We start from the raw sequence: 14,283 nt of genomic DNA, 5'->3' as shown, positions 1-14,283 counted from the left end.
TTCAGTGACAAAGGTTCATGGTATGTTTTTCCTAAACATATATGATTATTATAGCTGTGAAATACTTAAATGTATTTTATTTGATCTACACTTTAATTTGGTAGTCTAGTAGTATTGTGATTTCTACCTTTTAACATTTTGTATTATTGAGTGTTTCTAACATGCATGAAATATATTTCGTGGTATGCAGCCAAATCAGTATATTCAAAGAAGTAATTAATACACTTTAAAAGTAAGAAGTAATTAATACACTATAAAAGTAAGAAGTAAATAATACACTATATTGCCAAAAGTTTACAGACACCTGATCATCAGTATGGTATGTGCTTTTTGAGCATTGCATACCTCATTTAGCCCCGATTGCTCTTATTATTCCATCCACTCTTCTGGGAAGATGCTCCACTAGATTTGATAGTGTGCTTGTGGAGGGTTGTGTTCATCAGCTACAAGGGTGTTAGTAAAGTCAGGTACAGATCTATAGCAGTCCATTCAAGATCTTCCTCTCCAAACCATGTAAACCAATTCTTAATGGAGCTCGCTTTGTGCACAGGGGTATTGACATGCTGGAACAAGTTTGGGTTTCCAAGTGAACACAAAATTAAATTATACTGCATCCAAAGACATGCTACATAATTTTGTGCCCCCAGCTTTGTTCTAATAGTTTGGAGAAGAACCACGTATGGCAGTCCTAATACTTTTGTTTATATACTTTATCTTGTTCTTAAGGGGTGATATGTCAAGAGTAATTAATGTGGCAAAAGAACAGAGCCATGATTTGAAGTGCTTCATGGATAGAGGGTCATGAGTCATGGTCATAAGTGGCCATTAGTGTCACTTTTTAAAAAAATGCTAATGGAAGGGATCTGATTCAGGTATTTTATTTAATTGGAAAAAACCTAGGCATTTTGAGGTTAATGGTGGTTGATAAGGGGATGATTGGAAAATAAAAAAGATGGGCATTACACAGGTGACAGAAAAGGGTATATCGAGACTGTGTTGAGTTTTTGGGTGCTTTCGTGGAACTGCCTGGCTTTATTCCTGCTGAATAAAGTTTTTCTTTTTGACACCACAACATTGGATCCTGAAATGAATTTGTCTCTTTTACTATCATTTGAACTTTGTAATTGATTTTGTCACTATTGATAATAATATGCCATGCCAGTGGAACGACCATTGCTTGGTTCAAAGATAAAAATGGGTATAGAGGATACATTCCATTAATGCTATTTCTAGCAGCACTATTAAACGAAGGGCTTTTAATTATTTTATAAATGATCACTTTACAATTCCTAATCAGAAGTCAAGTCACAATTCTATGGGTTGAAAACTGTAAAGAAAAGAAAAGAAGAGAAAGGAAAAAAAAGAAAAGAAAAGAAAAGAAAAGAAAAGAAAAGAAAAGAAAAGAAAAGAAAAGAAAAGAAAAGAAAAGAAAAGAAAATTAGAAAAGAAAAGAACAAAAAATGAAAAGAACACAAAAGAAAAGCCTGGCTTGTTCCTGCCCTTTTGTTGTTATGACGACGAGGTCGTAAATCCGCCATGTTGTTCCTGCAGCAGCATTGCGACAGAGACGGAGCGCGAGAACGACATGACTGAAGAAAGTAATAATACGGCAGAATCGCTTACCGGCCACACGCAGCACGGCAGCATCATCACCATACAAACCACACTGGGAGACGAAGGTATTCACAATTCAATTCGCCATGGTGTCTGAAATGGTTCCTTTAGTTGATTTTTGCCGTTTTTTTGTTTGTTACCTTTCCCCAACTGTCAGTAAGCTTGCTACGGACCTCGAGTCGTGCAATACTTTTCTTGCTAGCTTGCTAGAGTTAGCTAGCAGACATGCGATGCTACCATGCTAATAGTTAGCTCATACGTTAGACGAAGTTATTAAGCATTAGGTACAAGCCACTAATGGTTGTTATAACGTGCACGCTTTTTAAAGTAGATAATACTTAATTTATTTGTTTAACGAGCGAGTATGGTCTACATTTGGAAGTCGTGCTGCAGATGCTATCTAGCTAACTAGCTTATAGCGCTTTGAAATACAGGACATTATGCTCTTCTGATACTGAAGAGGTTAGGGGTTAGTTATTTGTAGATTATAGGTACACTTTGTAGGTACAGGTGCAGTTTGTCAGTTTGGGTTCACCTCTTCCATAAATAAAAAGGGCTCACTGAGTTTTTTAGGAGGAGTGGGTGGGTTATTCTCAGCACAGTCATGATATTAAAAGGGTAGTGTGTTAGAGTGCAGGCAGGGTGGAGTGATTTGTGATAGAAGGGTATCTGCAAGAGTAAAAGGGAAAGTATAGGACAGCGATGAGACCTGCTGTGTTGTATGATTTAGAGACAGTGGCATTGACTAAAAGACAGGAGGTGGAGCTGGAGGTAGCAGAGCTGAAGATGTTGAGGTTTTCGTTGGGAGTGATGAGGATGGACAGGATTAGAAACGAGTTTATTAGAGGGACAGCGCATGTAAGATGTTTTGGAGACAAGGTGAGGAAGGTGTGATTTAGATAATTTGGACATGTGCAGAGGAGGGACATGGGGTATATCAGTATAAGAATGCTGAGGATGGAGCCACCAGGATGGAGAAAAAGAGGAAGGCCAAAGAGGAGGTTTATGAATGTGGTGAGGGAAGACATGCAGGTAGTTGGTGTAAAAGAGGCAGATGTAGAGGACAGGGGGGTATGGAGACGGATGATCTGCTGTGGTGACCCCTAATAGAAGAAACCGAACCAGAAGAAGAAGTGTGTTAGAGGTACTGGTATCAATGTATCAATTGCAGCATCTTTAATAGTCTTTCTAAAGCATGTGTGCATGTTAGATTGAGAAACATTTTGGAATTCTGTGTCTGATTTGTCTTGGTAAGGATCGTAGTAAAGTCCAGAGCGATCCTGGGCACACTGGCTGGGAATACACATTTATATTTATGCTAGACCATGCAGGAGGCTATTTACCCCTGTACCCCTGTAACCATTAGTATTTACCCACTTATAAACACACACTGATTCAAAAGGGACAATTGAGTATAGCTGTGTGTTTTGTGAGATCAGAGTTAACCCACATGGTTGCAGGGAAATCCTCCATACAGATGATATCCTGAGTTTAGTATTTAAGCATCATAGAGCCATAAAGTGAAATCCGCTAAATCAGCCAAACGACAGTAGTCTTGTGTTCAGAAAGCACATGTATATGGCACTAAAAAGGGGCTAGATGAAGATTAAAACAACTACTAAAATAAATGACAGTTTACTGAGTATACAGTGTTTTAATACTCTAGCCAATCTGCTGTTCCTAATACAGACAATGTTTGTTCTTGGACAAATATAACAGAAGACCACGGGGCTTTTTTTTTTACACACCTGACGAGCAGTGAGTCTGCAGAAGAGGAAGGTTTAGTTTAAAATGAATGAATGAATTATGCTGACTGAGTCATGACTGCATGTTCCATCATGCTCAGAGCATTCCATTGAGGCATTTCAGGTTGAATGTAATGATAAAATTAATTTGCACCTAATTGGGTTTATAAGTTGTTTACCACAGAGCATAAGAAACATTAATTCATTGACCATAAAGTAATAACCTTTATGACATTGGGTTCTTGACACCCTAATTTGGTTACAGTTTTATACTAAATAGTTAGTATTTTTGCTTAGGATTTTGCCTTGTGCCAGTACGTGTGTCAGTCCTTAAGTTAGAAATGCAAAATGCAGGTGAGCCATCATTTATTTCCACTGCAGTACTGTATTGTGTGAATTTCCTAAATGTACATATTGTTCCTTACTGTGTTGGTCACAAAACGGCAAAAGAGAAGTTTAGAAAACCACACCCTTATATAATATCAGATGATTATAAATCACCTGGAAAAAGGGGGGAAAAGTCCCCCCAAAGGGGGAAAAGTGCCCATGTGAAATTAATCATATACTACATATCATATACTATACAAGTCATATATTAGAATAACATAGTGTTGTTTACTTAAGTGATAAGGCATTTTATACTTGGACCTTTACTGACCTGGTTTGTTTTTAACAGATGAAGATATTCACAGATGTGGGCGATGTGGCGAAGAGTTTTCAGCTTTGGATTTCTTCATTCAGCACAAGCTTAGTCGCATCTGTAAACGTCCTTTACAGGACACACAGGTAGGGTTGTTTTGCTCCCACATTTATCCAGTTATGTGCAGAATTAGTGAGTAGTCTGCAATTGATTAATCTTAATTCTCAAAATTGCAGAATGATTAGAAATCTGGATGTTACTTCTGTATAGGTTGCTTTGTGTTTGTTGGTCAGTGTGTGACCTGTGGTCTCTGGTGTTCCCCAGGGCAAAGATGATAAAGATGAAGAGCTGGCTAATGATGCAGAGAGCGCCTCAGTGGGTAAGACTAAGCCCAAAAAGGAATAAATGTATTTGCAGCCTTTAATGTGGGGAAAATGTGCTTCACTTAGTTTAACCTAAAAACCTAATGCAAGTTTGTTCATTTAAAAAATATCAGCGATATATTAATGAATTTCTCACTCTGTTTTTAGACGAGGGAGTTGGCAGGTTAACAACTACAAACATAGAGCCAGGTCACCTGGCAAAGGACCTTGGAGAGTCTGAAAACCTAGACAGTTCAGATCATACTAAACCATCCCTGAAGCTCAACGAGGATGGGCGTTACGTTTGTCATATATGTGAGAAGACTTTCAAATCGGTATGATGCATGTAGATTGGACCAGCCATTACTAATATGGACAAGAATGCAGGCCTTTCCATTAGTCTACATTGTCTCTGTGTATGTAGGCAAATATCTTGAGGACACACTTGACCATTCATACAGACAAGAAGGACTTTAAATGTGAGCTGTGTGAGACTGCTTTTCGAACTAAAGGATCTCTAATTCGCCACAACCGACGGCATACAGGTACAAAGAGTGTTGCTTGCTTGTACAGCATTCTCTTATCGCTATCTTTAATCATCACAAGATAGTTCAATTCAATGCAAGACAACATGCTTATGACACATTTGTTTTTGCAGATGAGCGGCCTTACCAGTGCAATCAGTGTGGCCTTTCCTTTAGGGAGTCTGGTGCGCTAACGAGACATTTGAAGTCATTGACACCGTGCACAGAGAAGATTCGTTACAGCCAGTGCAAAGAGATCCTCTTCAACAAGGATGGTGTTTGCACAGGTTAGGAAAAAAAAACAAGCATTTAGAATGAACTTCTCATGTTTGTGCCCTTGTCATTTTGTTTTGTGACGCTTTAGGAAATAGGTAAAGCCGTATTTACTCTAGTGCAGGATGATCGTTGCATTGATGCTTTGTGTTGTACTGTAGAAGTGGAGCAGCCTCCTGTGCTCCCTGAGAAAGAGCAGCAGATGCCTGTGGTCAGTGTGGTGCAGACGGTGCAAGATGCTGTTCACATCCAGGTGGTAGAAGATCTAGGACAAATTCATCAGGTGATTTGATGGAAATTGTTTAATTGTAATGAATAAAATAGAACTCCATAAAATGTCCTTATATGGTGGGAAGCACATAATTCCACCCACAATTGTTAGTTGTCTGCTATGTATCATTCTTTCATATTTTTGTGCTATGAATTTATTCAGGTCAAATTTCTTCCTCATTTCTTTAGTGTTGGATTCGTTCTGAATTAAGAGAAATGGCTACTAGCATCACAGATAAACTGGTGTGCGAAAATGTTTGTACAGTTTTGTTTAAATTAAGAGCATTTTACTGTTGACTCTAGGTTTTAAAAATCCTGATTTTATTTTATTTTTCCTACTTCAGTCAGATTTATTGTTAGATCTGAAATCCATGAACAGACAGACAGACTATGTATGTGTGCGTAAAAAAATATGTACAGTGAATAAATATGGCAGTCTATGACGGTGAAAATGTGTAGACCCTGTTGTAAAGATACAAGTATAAGGTTATAAGGCTATGGCATTGAAAAAATGTGCAAAAGCTAAATAAACACGTACACTAAATATATATATCACCAATGATGTGAAATCCCAAGAATTTAAAGCTGGAGACCCTCTCTACCTCAGTTCAATCGATAGGATTGTTTTTATAAGGCTTTAAAATCTCACTATTGTATAACATCAATAACTATATATATATTTTTTGCTATTCGCGTGGAAACCTGAATGCTAAATACACAGAGGACCTGCATAAAAAAAAAAATGTTCCCTGAGTACTCTAAATAATTATTTATTACTCACAACACATTCACAGACACTTTTTTATTTTTTTATTTTTTTTTAAGTGTAACAAGTGACAGCATTTTTTTTTTTTATTTGTGTTTTTAACTAATGCCAAACCCCCTTTTTCCTGCACCTTTGTGGATTTTGCATTAGTGGCTGTATGGTATTAGTCACTCTAGGGCAAATACAATCTATATTAAAGTGCGTATATGATTTTTTTAGCCGTTGTATAGATTTATTACAGTGTATCCCGTGTAAACACAGTATGGTGTCCTGTTCTGAACAGGTGGTATCCCAGCCTGTTGCTGAAGCGGTTGCAGAAGGAGACCGTCTGATCTGCCAAGCCATCATCAACTCTGGCATTGCTCTGGAGACTGAAGCCGTAGAAGCGGCAGAGCAAGTGGAGGCTCAATTACCTAAAGAGGTCCTAGAGAATCATGAAGCTGAGGGCAGAGTACCAGAGATTCAGGTGACTGAGCAGTGTGTGGAGGTGGAGGCAGAAAACTGTGGTGAGTGAGAGACTGGTAACAGATATTCAGGCCCTGTGATTTATTTGCTAGTTAATAAGTACAAATTTCCAATGGATTATAAAGTGTAGCTTTCTGAACATGTGGTGTTTATTTTATGGTTTGAAGGATACTTTAGAGAAAGACATGGAAATCTCCCCGTCAAAGTCTCACAAATGTCCTCACTGTGATCGAACGTTCAGAACGACATCCCACTTGCGCATCCACATCAAAGGGCATGCTGGTAAGCTGAAGCCTGTATTAAAACACTTATAAATGGCAATTAAATAAAATAAAAAAAAGTTATAAAAATTAATTTAATTAAAAATTCAAATAAAAAAATCTATTTTATTTAAAGCTGGATTTGCAGCCTAGTATGCTGGAATTACTTTTGTCTGCTGTAAGTGAATATGTGGGATTTTCTTGCAGGCTACAAACCATTTAAGTGTCTGACATGTCAGAAGGAGTTCTTGACAGGCTACATGCTGAAAAAGCATATGGAGATGCATGTGACGGAACGCAGGTACAAGTGTGGAGAGTGCGGCAAGCTGTTCAAGGCTATTGGGCACGTACGTGAGCACATGAGGGCACACTCTAACGACCGCCCACACCACTGCAATCTCTGCAACAAGAGCTACAAAACCAAAGTGAGTTGGAATGGAATTATATCCAGGAGTAAGTTGTTAGCATGCTAGGCCCTTTGCGACTGACATTTGAATTGTTTTTTCCAGTAATTATTTATGACTACAGATTACAACAGGTGCTAATTAATAAGTAAATAGGTGTGTGATCGCAGCAATTTTTACATGTAGGTAAAGTTTGGTATTAAAAACATCTTTTTAAATGTGAGTAAAAGTTTTGTCATCACTTGCCATTTTTCATTTCAGAATGCGCTTCAGGTGCATCAGCGCACACATGGTGAGGACAAACCGTACGCATGTTCACACTGTTCTCGGGCATTTCGTGAGAAAGGTGCTCTGGTGCGTCACATTCGCCACCACACGGAGAGAAACCTTTCAAGTGCTCCAAATGCGGACGTGGATTTGCTGAGCACGGCACACTCAATCGCCATTTACGATCGAAAGGTAACCTGAAAATGGTCACATAGCCAAGTCAAATTATTGTCTATATACTTTGTGTGGAGAGAGAGAGAGAGAGAGAGAGAGAGAGAGAGAGAGAGAGAGAGAGAGAGAGAGAGAGAGAGAGAGAGAGAGAGAGAGAGAGAGAGAGAGAGAGAGAGAGAGAGAGAGAGAGAGAGAGAGAGAGAGAGAGAGAGAGAGAGAGAGAGAGAGAGAGAGAGAGAGAGAGAGAGAGAGAGAGAGAGAGAGCGAGAGAGCAAAAACAAGGCAAAACACTCATTGCTCGGGCTGAATTTTGTGTCAGGAGGGTGCTCTGTAGGGCAGCAGGAGTCTGAACATATTATGACCCCTGAAGAGGAGCAGGAATGTGACCGTATGGCAGCCGCCATCATTTCTGATGATCCCCACGCTGTGCTGGTGGAGTTTTCCTCAGTGGTGGCTGATACTCAGGAGTACATCATAGGAGTAAGTTTACTGCACACTTTTTCATGCTGCTTGTTTCTTTTCTCCTACAATTGTATACATTTGTCCACTATAAGGATGTATTATAACCATTTAGAGAACTGCACATATCCTTGGGTGAAATTTTGGTCCACAAGGGCATTACAATATACTACATTTAAGCAAGCAACACTTTTGCAGATGAATTAAATTTTCTGATAGCATGACCATTACATATCGAGTAGGAAAAGGATGTCCTCAGTGGACCCTCATAGATCTCTGGGGAACATCCACTCAATAACCCGAGGCTTAGCTGTTCAAATTAGTGTTCTGTTTCATGTTGATTTATATATAACACTCCTCTTTGAAAACAAACTTTCAAAATTTATAGCTATGTATCATTTTATTTCAAAAGATCCGGCTGATTATAGTTAGATCTTTAAATAGATGTTTTTAAAATGTTACTCTCATGTTAGAAAAAAAGTAATATTTGGTAATAATGCAGTTAAGTGCATTTTAATCAATATATAATGTTTTATTTTGGCACAAAAATAAAATGTATTTGCATTGTATAACTTGTTATATAAATGTTTACTGTTCATGTGCAGGCAACAGCTGAGACGACTCAAGCAGAGGAAGTGTCTGTTACTCCTGACAGTCCTAACCAAGTAAGAGTACTTTGCAGTTCAATCTATTGGATTTTATCGTTTTACATACTGGTCACATGGAGAAAAGCAATGTGGATTTTTTCCCCCTAAAAATTAAGAAGGAACATATTTTATGTATTGTTTTCTTTATCATTTTTTCCTCCTTCTGATAAATGCTTTGGGATATTATAGCGCAGGCTTAGTAACTAGCTGGAGAACTCCTATCTGACTATAAACTTTGGTAACAATTTTTGTTGCAGTTTGACAGTCAGATCATAAAGGTGGTGCAGCAGGTTGTGAGTCAGGCGCAAGACGGTCAGCAGATCATTGTGCGTAACGTGGAAGCCAACGAGAAGCCTGGTGTTTTTGACACCGGCGACACCATCACTATCGCTACCCCCGAGAGCCTGACTGAGCAAGTGGCCATAACTCTCGCCAGCGCCATCAGCAACGGTGCCCTCCTGAACACCACCGCTTCCGCAGAAGGCACTACTGCACTGGAGCAGGACGAGCACTATGTCATCGCTTCCTCGGATGAGATGGAGATTCAGACTGTTGTGGTGGTCTGATGGAGAATCCTCTCGTAAAGCTGGACACCTTAAATCTTGAGTAACGAACATTCTGGCTGTTATCCAAAACTGTAGCAGTTTGCTCCTCTCTTATGCCTTATCTTGAATGTTCTCAAATGTTTGCACTTAAAAAAAGAAGTTTATGAACCCATATTGGTTTCTTGACTTGTGTATAATGATTGCACAAGACACTAGATTATTTTTGTAATCTCATTGTGTCTTTTCTGCAACGATACCAAATGATCTCTTGTGTTCCCCATTTTTCCTCAACTTTACGTGTACATAAGGCTTATAGGAATTATTAGGAAGAGGGTAAAGACTACAGATATTACATTGCATGTTTTTTTAAACTTTTGTTTTCTGTCTATTTTATTTATTGTGATTGAAAGTCTGTCATTGCTGTGTACTGGGGCAAATTATAATGGTGCTGTATGATTTCCTTCTGTCAAGAAAAGAAGCCATGCTCCTCACACTCCACTGCTCTTGTTCATCATTTTTGTTATTTTCTTTTGTTTTTTCCTCAATGCACACTGCTAAGTTCTTAACGTTTTTTTTTTTTTTTTTTTGCTTTTTGTTTGAAATATATTGTGTGAGATTGATTGATGTGTTTTTATGTCTTGTCTCTCTGATTTTTATCCAGCAAAGTTTTTGGGCAAGAGAAAATAAGTTACAAATCAACATTCAATCCTTTTTATATTTGACCTCCCACTAATCTTTTATCAAGATATAGATGGAGAGGTAGTACAATTACTTGCCAGGCAGATCTGGGCCACACTAAACATTTCCTCGTCTTGCCCTAGGTCCCCCCCAATACTCCCCTCTGGTCTTCCCTCCTGTCAGGTTATTGCTACATGAGCTGTTGCCAAGGATTTGATGGATAGTTTTCATTATTACCCCTCAGGGTCCTCACATGTACTCCCTTTGCTCAAATGTAGTTATTCTTTTTTCCCTTTTTGTTTGACTGAGGCTCAAACTATTAAAGTGCACAGAAACAGGTATCTCTTATGGATGAATGCATATGTACTAAGGAGCTGAATACATGAATGGGCTTGTTTTTTCCACTGTTTATAGAATGTCTACATTTCATTGACAAAGTATTATACATATTTATAATGTATATTAGTTCATTCATCCAGTTATTGTCAGCCAATCATTTGCCATCAGAGAAAGTTAAAGTTTGCATTATATATCCTTTAAATATCTCATTAGATATTGGAGCTAGACAGGTTGAATTAAATATTTCAATAACTGACAAGCACTGGCTATTTTCACACATCATAGTCTTCACAATTTACAAAGACTTAAATGTAAACAAAATTAAAGGTGGTTTTGTGGCAGAAGTGCCTTGTTGCTGAAAGAGGGGAAAGGCGAGGCTGGTTTAAGCTGACAGGAAGGCTATGGTTATGTGTATATAACACTCTTCTATACTGTCCTTTATCCAATGATTAATACCAACCAGCATGTTTGACGTGCTTTCTTTGATATATAAAAGTCAGATGCTGAGGCAGGTGGACTACACTCCTGTCAAGCATAAACAAGGTTAATTAATGGCTTCATCATGATTCTGTATTGTCAGATTTGTTACAATGATCATCCAACAAGCAAACATCACATGTTAAGGGGTTAAAGTAAATCTGCATTAATTAGCTTCCTTATTTAAAAAACGTGTATATATATATATAAAATTTCCCCCCTATGCAATGTGGGTAACAAAACATACTATATACAGTATGAGAGTGCATCAAATAAAAGCCTTAAATTTTAAAAACAAAAACACAGATTATGTTGATATCATCCCCCCCCCCCGTACCCTCCTACAGCAAAGCATATGCTTTAATACACTATTATTTTACAATCAAATTATGTAGAATATAAGCTCATAATTTCTTTATTTGAACAAAAAGCCAAGGCTCAGAAGTATTAAACAATTGAAAATCCCTTTTAATTAGATATTCAAGAACATTGACGTCTACTTGATAAATTCACCACAGCTAAATCCTCCTTTAAGTTTGACCTCTGAGGGAAGACACTTAGTAATGCTTAATGTTTATCTCCATGAGTGCTATAATGAAATCATTATATGCTGAATATAGTGTGTTTTCAAATATATATTTATATGACAATTCTCTTTAAACTAATTTTGCTGGTCTGTAAACTGTTATAAAATATTTTATCAATCTATCATCAAATAGTGTGTGTAAGCTTTGGATAATGTTGTAGATTACTCTCTTTTGCCAGTGTGACGCTACCCTGTAAGAGACAATGATATGATGGAAAGAGTAAAACTGATTTTTATGAACCTCCGGTCGTTGATGGCTCATGATGCTGTTTGGCTTCAAAACCTACACTTACAACAGAGGGCCAAACAGTGAGAAACGATTTGAGTGTGCTGACCAAAATAGTTTGGCGGGAATCACTGGCCATAGCATGCCATTGAAAACATAGATAGTTGCATTGTTTATTAACATGAATCTTGCTTAATGATTATATTGTAAGTGTGCTTGACCTTGACCTGGGCCAATACCTTTATTCTTTTACGCTATTTCCACTGTATTTCTGCATTGCAATTCAGTGAATGTTGTCCTTCACCAGAGTGCCAGCATTTTTTCTGGGTCAGTCCTTAGCCCTCTGAGAGGGCCTGAGCCACAAGAAGTAGAAAGAGAGTGAGAGAGGAGGGGGGAGGTATTTATAGAAAAATAGGGCTTCGCAGTACCTTTTTGCTCGCAAAAGAATCATTAGAGGACCCAGCAAGCATGTCCCAGATTTCCGATCAGTGCTCTGCATGAGGGCCAGGGCTAGACAAACTTAGTAGAGGATGCAGAGCCCTGCTTGAAAAGAGCGCGTCTATGTACTTCTACACACGCCCTGCTTCTCCACAGCTCGTGCCTGGCTTAAGGTGCAGGTCTGATGGACCTTTGATAGACTTTGTAAATGATTTTGTGCTTGGAGGTGACTGACCTGACCTTTATCAGGCCTTTGGGCTTCACACAACGGACACTGATACAAACGCTAAAACAGGACACCTGCAACCATGATGAGGAGATTTCTGAAGAGCCAGAAGGGCCGATTTTCACTCCGGCAAAGCCGCTCAGGTTCCCGAAGCGCCTCCAAGGACTTCTGTAAGTTTGTCCTTTGTCTTTTTCACTGTTTCTTATGCAGCCTCAGTGATAGGGGGCAGAGGGGATCACACAGGATTAAGTTTTCTGTGCTTCTGTATTTGATGTGATTGCGGCTAAACAGGGCTGTGTATTAAAGCAATTATTTGTGCCTGTAATAAACACTGAATTTCAGTTCCAGTGTAGAAGTTTATTATGTGGCCTAATTGCTTATAATTCAGCTTTTCATCCTTTTATAATTTTCTGTGATTTCCCCTTATTCCTTATTTGTGCAATTTCTTTTCTTATTCCAGCAATTTATTTGAATATGTTGTTTCATCCCATGTAAATGCCCACAGCACATAATCTGCACTGGACTTGGAAGTATTTTATTCGTTTTCTAAAGTTGTTAAATCTTCTTGAGTTGGTTTGCAGTTTTATGTTCAATCCTACACACACTAGACATCCATTTGCATATGCATTTATACAGGTTAAATATATATTTTGTTGTTATGTGTTTATGAAATCATTGAAGTGATAAATTACGTGAACCTATAAAATATTTCTGTACAATTTTCAAATGCATATTTTCACATACATTACATTCATAGTTCACAAATAATTCCTTTAGTGTCCCTTGGAACAGTGTAAAGACACAAAATATATGGGCAATATGGATAAGGAAGATCTAAGTTGGTTTCAGAGTAATTTTCTGTCAGAGACAGACTGCAGTACAAGAATGAGGGCAAGAGCTCTACTGGGGCTTTAGAGATATGAAGAGAAAACAGTTGAGGTTTTTATGAAATCATGCTGTCAAGTGAATATACACTGAAATATTTTCAGTAAACTGTATAAACTGGCAACATTATTGATGTTAATTGTGTTAGAGATTGTAATGGTTTAATTAAAAAACAACTACGATTGAACTTTTTGCTTTGTATTGTTTAATTTGTATGTTTGTGTCTTTTTATTCTTCTTTTATTAAATCACATTTGTTGTTTCTCATCACAGACCCAAATCCTCAAGTGCTCAGGGACTTCCCCTTAAACATGGGTATGTGAACCTATGTCCCTCCAGATAGAGACTTCAGTGTACATATTTACCATTTGTCATTTTGCAACCTCATTTTCAATGGCAAAATTGAGGACAGTGTCTTTGTGAAAAGCTGTAAATAGTAGACCCGATGAGCATGTGATATACTGTAATGTATTGTGTCTAGATATTTGTTTATGCTCATAAATTAAATATACCTAGACACTCGTTATTTTTTTGTCATAGACATTTCAAAATCACTATTTAAAAAAATTGCCACTAGCTGTGAAGACTGTGCTATATCCTTAATTGCACGCTTCTAGTGTAAGTAGGGCTGTAGGACTCCTGGTTTCAAAATGTTTTCTGTATTGATTTGGACTTGTCTCACACTTACTGGCATTTGTGCATAGTCTCAGGCATTGGTCATAGAGTACAGGTCTTGACAAATATGGTCCTGATCTTGGCTGAAAGATAATGTTTTGCATTTTGGATGCACAAAGTTCAACAAGAATGATTACTTCTTCTAGATTAAATTGTCTTGTTTTTTCACTTAATCGTGCATTTATTTGAACTCAATCTTATCTTGGCTGCGATTCCAAATAAGACTCAGTCTGGCCTTGATCTCAGATAGTCCTGGTCTTAGACTTGGCAGTAATTTGAAAGCAGCAGGGGAAATATAATTCTGCAAAAGCAATGCTATAATTCTACACCAAGAGTGTCTGA

At 37.9% G+C, this 14,283-nt stretch overlaps 2 protein-coding genes across 2 annotated transcripts in view; both read left to right on the top strand.

Annotated features, from left to right (window-relative positions):
- Positions 1–1,522: 1,522 nt before the first annotated feature.
- e4f1 (E4F transcription factor 1) lies at positions 1,523–9,571 on the top strand. The gene is given in 16 exon segments (XM_083566096.1): positions 1,523–1,679; positions 4,036–4,145; positions 4,324–4,378; positions 4,530–4,696; positions 4,786–4,906; positions 5,020–5,172; positions 5,320–5,441; positions 6,478–6,693; positions 6,695–6,700; positions 6,827–6,941; positions 7,127–7,344; positions 7,585–7,696; positions 7,699–7,782; positions 8,081–8,241; positions 8,826–8,885; positions 9,125–9,571. Coding segments are annotated over 16 exon segments (2,103 nt in total). The 5' UTR covers positions 1,523–1,585; the 3' UTR covers positions 9,434–9,571.
- Positions 9,572–11,701: 2,130 nt separating this feature from the next.
- The window catches only part of grid2ipa (glutamate receptor, ionotropic, delta 2 (Grid2) interacting protein, a), a 34,199-nt gene continuing 31,617 nt past the window's right edge, over positions 11,702–14,283 (top strand). The window contains exons 1-2 of the mRNA XM_083565674.1: positions 11,702–12,552; positions 13,540–13,581. Of these exons, the coding sequence (XP_083421800.1) occupies positions 12,465–12,552; positions 13,540–13,581 (130 nt within the window). The 5' untranslated portion in view covers positions 11,702–12,464. The remainder of the gene's footprint in view (positions 12,553–13,539; positions 13,582–14,283) is intronic.

The sequence above is a fragment of the Silurus aristotelis genome (assembly GCF_946808225.1).
Source record: "Silurus aristotelis genome assembly, chromosome: 17".
Lineage (NCBI taxonomy): Eukaryota > Metazoa > Chordata > Actinopteri > Siluriformes > Siluridae > Silurus > Silurus aristotelis.
Note: the sequence above shows the minus strand (reverse complement) of the source record. Positions and strands in the feature narration are given on the sequence as shown.